The sequence below is a fragment of the Hypanus sabinus genome, unplaced genomic scaffold (assembly GCF_030144855.1).
Source record: "Hypanus sabinus isolate sHypSab1 unplaced genomic scaffold, sHypSab1.hap1 scaffold_278, whole genome shotgun sequence".
Taxonomy (NCBI): Eukaryota; Metazoa; Chordata; class Chondrichthyes; order Myliobatiformes; family Dasyatidae; genus Hypanus; species Hypanus sabinus.
Window position 1 is genome coordinate 318,723 of NW_026780917.1, and position 5,753 is coordinate 324,475.

At 43.5% G+C, this 5,753-nt stretch overlaps 1 protein-coding gene across 1 annotated transcript; it reads right to left on the minus strand.

Moving 5' to 3' along the window:
• Nucleotides 1–3,175: 3,175 nt before the first annotated feature.
• LOC132388206 (N-acetyllactosaminide beta-1,3-N-acetylglucosaminyltransferase 3-like) lies at nucleotides 3,176–4,330 on the minus strand. Its single transcript, XM_059960555.1, has one exon. It carries the CDS (start codon nucleotides 4,328–4,330, stop codon nucleotides 3,176–3,178), a length of 1,155 nt encoding a protein of 384 aa, XP_059816538.1.
• Nucleotides 4,331–5,753: the final 1,423 nt, after the last annotated feature.

The following is a 5,753-nucleotide window of genomic DNA, read 5'->3' on the forward strand; positions in this document are numbered from 1 at the left end:
GAGACTACCGATTGCTTCTTTGATATGTCTGGCATTTTATATAACAAGTAGCCACTCCCCTGAGCATGGTCTCTGGTTTATTGCTCTGATTAGATTGTCCTTGGGTCAGGAATCAGTTCAGAGTCCACGCCCTTCACATAACAAATGGTGACTTGTTTGAGAATGGTCTCAGGTTTAGCAGATCATTACCTGAAGCTCCCTGTGTCCACATTCAGTTCCTCTGATTAAATTATTCCAGTGTAAGAATCAATTCATAGTCCACAAAATGGGTCGGGGCGAGGCAGAGAGAACTGGCTTGTCTGCTTCCCCGGTCCTTGATCAGTCTGTAGTTTCTATAGGTCAACAGTGTTTTATGAGCCATTCAATCTGAGACGACTTTATCTTTCTCGGGTCTGCTGTCGTCGGAATGACCCAGGCTGGATGATGGAGGTTTTGCGGAAATGCCGAGTGCTGTAGGGGTCGAAGGGGTTTACAGAAATGCGGTGTGATGTCGGGGTTGGAACGGTTTTGTTACGTGTCCCGTAACGGGTTAAAAGAACCAGCATAAATAGAACACACCTGGAGTCTGGTATTGTTACAAACAAAACACTACTTATCAGTATCCACGTAATCTCGTAATATAAAACCAAATAAACCAAACAGATTAGCAGAGTTTATGCATATGTAAGCGTGTAAATATAAAACCTCAAACATCTTCAGCTTAGGTGGTAAATGATACAGTCTTACGATGGTATAGGAATGACGTCAGTTCATTTCGTGATATTAAGAGGAGTAGAATTGAGGAGAGAGAGAGAGAGAGGTGATTTGTTTTCCAAGTAAGCTGATGTCGTTGATCGTTCAGTTGCATTCCGAAGTCCTGTTAAAGTTTTGTGATCACACAAAAGAGTACCGCCTTTACGCAGTAAAGTTATCAAAGGTTAAACACACCGATAACATTCCACCGGCCACCCCTTTCCGACACTGCGATCAAAACCCACCCTTTCCTGGGCACTGAAAGTTCATCCAGTGTCTATTTCCTCTGTATTTCTGTCCGTGTCTTCCGTGTGTCTGTGTGAAAAGTGTGAAAAGCAGGCTGACCTTGAATATATCCCAAACATGCTGAACGCCAGCTGCCCATTATATAGCCCCGCCCTTACGTAACCATGGCGACTCACGAGCTGCTCCGTGCTCTCTCTCTCTCTCTCTCTCTCTCTCTGAATCGATGTACACCAACTCTCTCTCTTTTTAAAGGCACAGTCCATATTGAATACACCTCAGCATCTCGTCACAGCTTTTACAGACAGCGAGGGGTGTCAGCACACTTCTCCACCGATGTGGAAATGCAATTTACTTGTAGTACCAAACTGGCATTTCTGTCTGTAACAAAATGAAAACCGTCTTGTGTCGGAGTGTTTTGCTAATAATGTTCGTGTAACATTATGCTGAGTGATCCTGAGTACCTGACTGCAGACCGCAGTCCCTACACTATGATGGCAGAATATGGCATTAAAGGCAAAACTTTTGACAGTGCAGAGGATCAGAGGGATCTGGTTCCGAGTCCACAGAATACACAAAGCTGCTACACAGGTTGACTCTGTGGTTAAGTTGGCATATAGTGCATTGGCCTTCACCAATTGTGGGATTGAGTATAAGAGCTGAGTGGCAATGTTGCAGCTATATAGGACCCTGGTCGGATCCCACTTGGAGTACGGTGCTCAGTTATAGTTGCCTCACTACAGGAAGGACATGGAAACCATAGAAAGGGTGCAGAGGAGATTTACAAGGATGTTGTCTGAATTGGGGAGCATGCCTTATGAGAATAGGTTGAGTGAACTCGGCCTTTTCTCGGAGCGATGGTGGATGAGAGGTCGCCTGATAGAGGCCTTGATCGTGTGGACAGTCAGAGGTTTTCCCCAGGGCTGAAATGGCTAGAATGAGAGTGCATAGTTTAAGGTGCTTGGAAGTAATAGAGAGGAGATTTCAGGGGTAGTTTTTTTTTTACACAGAGAGATGTGAGTGCGTGGAATGAGCTGCCGGCGGCGGTGCTGGAGGCGGAAAAGATACGGTCTTTTAAGAGACTCCTGGATGGTCACATGCTTTGAAAAAGAGGGCTGTGGGTAAAGCCTAGGTAGTTCTAAGGTAGGGACATGTTCGGCACAGCTCAGTGGGCCGAGAGGCCCATATTGTACTGTAGGTTTTCTATGCTTCTACTCAGAAGACAGCCACTGGGTTTGCCCCACCTTCCTTTAATTTGCTCTTACTAATCAATCCCAAATGCCGATTGGCCGCTAGTTGATTGGTCACCGATTGCTCTATTGCCCCTCGGACAGTGAGCCTTATTGAAGTTCCCTCCTCTCCAGATTTCCGATGTCCAGGTTGCCACTAGTGAAAGCTACCGGACTTACCTCTCAGTGATGACCGTGTCAGTACCAGCAACATGACACTGGCAACCGAGTACATTGTCTTAGACATGACACCTGCCAAATCTAATGCCACTCCCCTTCGCACTACATATGGACTGCCGTCTATGTATGCATATTGATCTGTTGTCCCCACATGTTCATTGATCTCTTTCCCTCTCTGCAATGTAAATACTCCAGTTCAAGCCATCTCCTGCGTGTGTGCTTTTATTTGATATGTAGTTACACAGACACAATGCAAGCTGACATTTGAGTACAGAAGTGATGACCATAAGTTTCTCCATTCCTCCAACCCTGAGACAATTTCAGATCTAGATTCTTTGTTGTTCTCACAGTTCCAGTCCAAGAAATACATTTGTCTCTTTCACATTTTGCAAGTGTTATGTAAGAAACGGAAAGAAGAAAATACACAGAAATAACTGTTACTAAAAATTTTATTGGTGGTTTATTATACAAATGCCCCAAGTGAACATGCTGTACCTATGTGCACGCAATGCAACAAGGACTGCTCACTTGGAATAACTTTACAATTGACTTAAATTGTGGTGCTCCTGGCAATATTGTAATGTCATTATGGGTGCATTAATAATTAGGCTGAGTGATGACACCTAACAGCTTTTCAAATATTTGTAGAATGTAGAAAGGCACCAACTCTATGAATTAATGTATACTCCTATAGAATTTAGGAATTAAACCTCTTACATTGCATAAACAACTGATTAACACATGTGCACAAACTGCATTACATTCCAACAGTTGCTACATCCTCTCATGACTCATGTGGTCCTCTCCGTGGATGCAGACTTCTGGGGAGAACGAACACATTTCAGATTAGCATCATGCACCGCATCCCACATCAGTAGCAGTTCGAAAGGCCGAAAACGGTGCACTAGCAGCAACTCACGGTAATAGCAAGGATTGAAGGATTCATCTTGGGTTGAAGGAACCCTGACTCCAGCTGTCCTAAATCCGCTATGGGAGTGTGGGGCTAGTCCAGCCTTGGCCAGACACATCCCCAAAAATACATCATCAATGGGGTATAGTTCAAGGTCTTGGGCTATGTGGAAAATGATGTGAGCTGTATACACAGACATAAGTATGCCCGCTCCACCAATGTATGGTGGGTACGACTTAATGGTGGTCACTATTTCTGGCACATAATACTTGCTCGACATCTGGCGTTTGGGTCCAAACCCATAAATGAGACGGCCCACAAACAGGTGTTGGTGAACCTTCATGTCTAGCAAGTAATCAACCATGTTATCGGTATTGGCAAATACATCATCATCTCCATTGAAGATGAATTTAGCACTGGGGCAAAATTCACTGACCCACTGCAGCAACTTGTATTGTTTGAGGGTGAGGTTGAAAAAGGTATCCAAGAAATCCCATTGTAGGATATCTCTGTGTTCTCTGTTTTCCATGGCTAACAGCTGATTCAATTTCCTACTTTCTTTTTGGTCAGGAGAGACACCAGAAATAAAGACTCTCTTAATTAGGACCCCATTGAATTCGCGTTCTCTGCCCCAGGTCTTCCTTATCATTTCCCGCCGATCCTGGTTGAAAGGGTGAGATTTGATGACCAGGAGCAGGAAGACATTCTGAGATTCTTCTCGACCACCACATTTGTCTGGAACATTTTGAATCATGTCAAATTCTCGACAGTGTTTATACATCAAGTAGTTTTTTATGTGCTCTTTCTCTTGATGAAATGAGGACAGGTGCAGCAATGTCGTGTTCGCGTGGCACTTTGGCTTGAGCACTGATTCAGTTGCATCAGCAGTAACAACCTTGGGCAGGTCATTGCGATGAACAGTTTCTGCAACATCAATCTCTCGACGTTGGTCATTATCCCAGAACACGAATAACAATCGCAGAGTAATAACAACACCCAGCACTACTTTCTCATAGAATCGCCAATGTCCGCTCATCTTTCACCTGAAGTAGAGAAAAATATGGATTAATTCAAAGTACTTTACATTTACATGATGCTTTAGAAGAATGGGAAGTTTAAACTATAATGAGGTTCACTAATGCTTTGTAATATTGACCCCAAAATGGTGGTGAGGTAAGGAATAGTCAGAGCCCTATACGCTGCTGAAAGTTTAATTGACCTGAAGCATTCCATCCCAGCAGAAAAACAAATCTACCTATAGGATACCATCTCTGTCATTAAAATGAAAATCGCATAGTTTATTTCTGGGCCTTAAAGGTATATGATTCCAAATGGTTTATTGCACCTCGCTTCACAGCTCTCGTCACTCCTCTCAGGGCTTAAACTGAGCTGGGCAAGACATAGAGCAATATAACACAATGCAGGGATTTTGGCCCATGATGTTGCACCGAACTTTTAATCTGCTCAAAGATCAATTGATCCTTATTCTCTCAAATAGCTGTCCATTTCTTTCATCCATGTGTCTATCTAAAAGCCTCTTAAATCTCACTGATTCATCTGCCCTTTTCACTACCCAGGCTGCGCATTCCATACAACCACCATTTTCTTTTTGTTAAAAAAAATACTTCTGACAAACCCCTATACATTTCTCTAATCACCTTAACATTATGCCCCCTCATATTAGTCATTTCCACCCTGGGAAAATGTTGTTGCCTCTCCATTCTATCTATGCCTCTTACCAGCTTATACGCCTCTATCAAATCACCTCTCCCCAATTCCCCACCCCCACCTTTATTCTGAAGAGTAAGTTCCCAGCTCGCTCACCATTCAGATTGAGTTCACAGGTTACTGATACTATGGAAGATGATGTATTATTGACCATTGATTAGTAACTGAATATAAGGCAGTGCAGGGAAGGTAACGTGTTAGCATAGCTACTGCAAACATCTGATTTTCATTGTATTTTAACTCACAGCAGAACAGGGCAGATAGTTAGCATGATCCACAATGTGTATGTGTAAACCCTTGGATGCCAGGAGCCCTGAAAAGACACCAGTGACTGATAGCAGAACGATGTGTACAAGTAAAAGTATTTGCACTGGGATGCAACTTGTGTCACTTTAGAATTAAGGAATACTAGAGTAATGCAGGCTAAACAGGCCATTCGGCTCAAATGGTCCATACCAACCACAGCATCCTCCCTGCTAGTCGCACATGTCTAGTTTGGTCCATAACTCTCCAAGCCTCTCCCTTCCATGTACATGTCCAAATGCCGGTTAAATGATGCAGTTGAACCCACTTCAACCACTTCCTCTGGTAACTTCTTCCGGGTACTCACTGTCCTTAGTGTACAGAGGTTGTTCCCAAGGTCTCTTTTCAATTATTCCCCTCCTCTCCTCTCTCTGTGACTTTTCATTTCGTGCTCTCCAACTCTCCAATAATGACGATCTACCTTATCA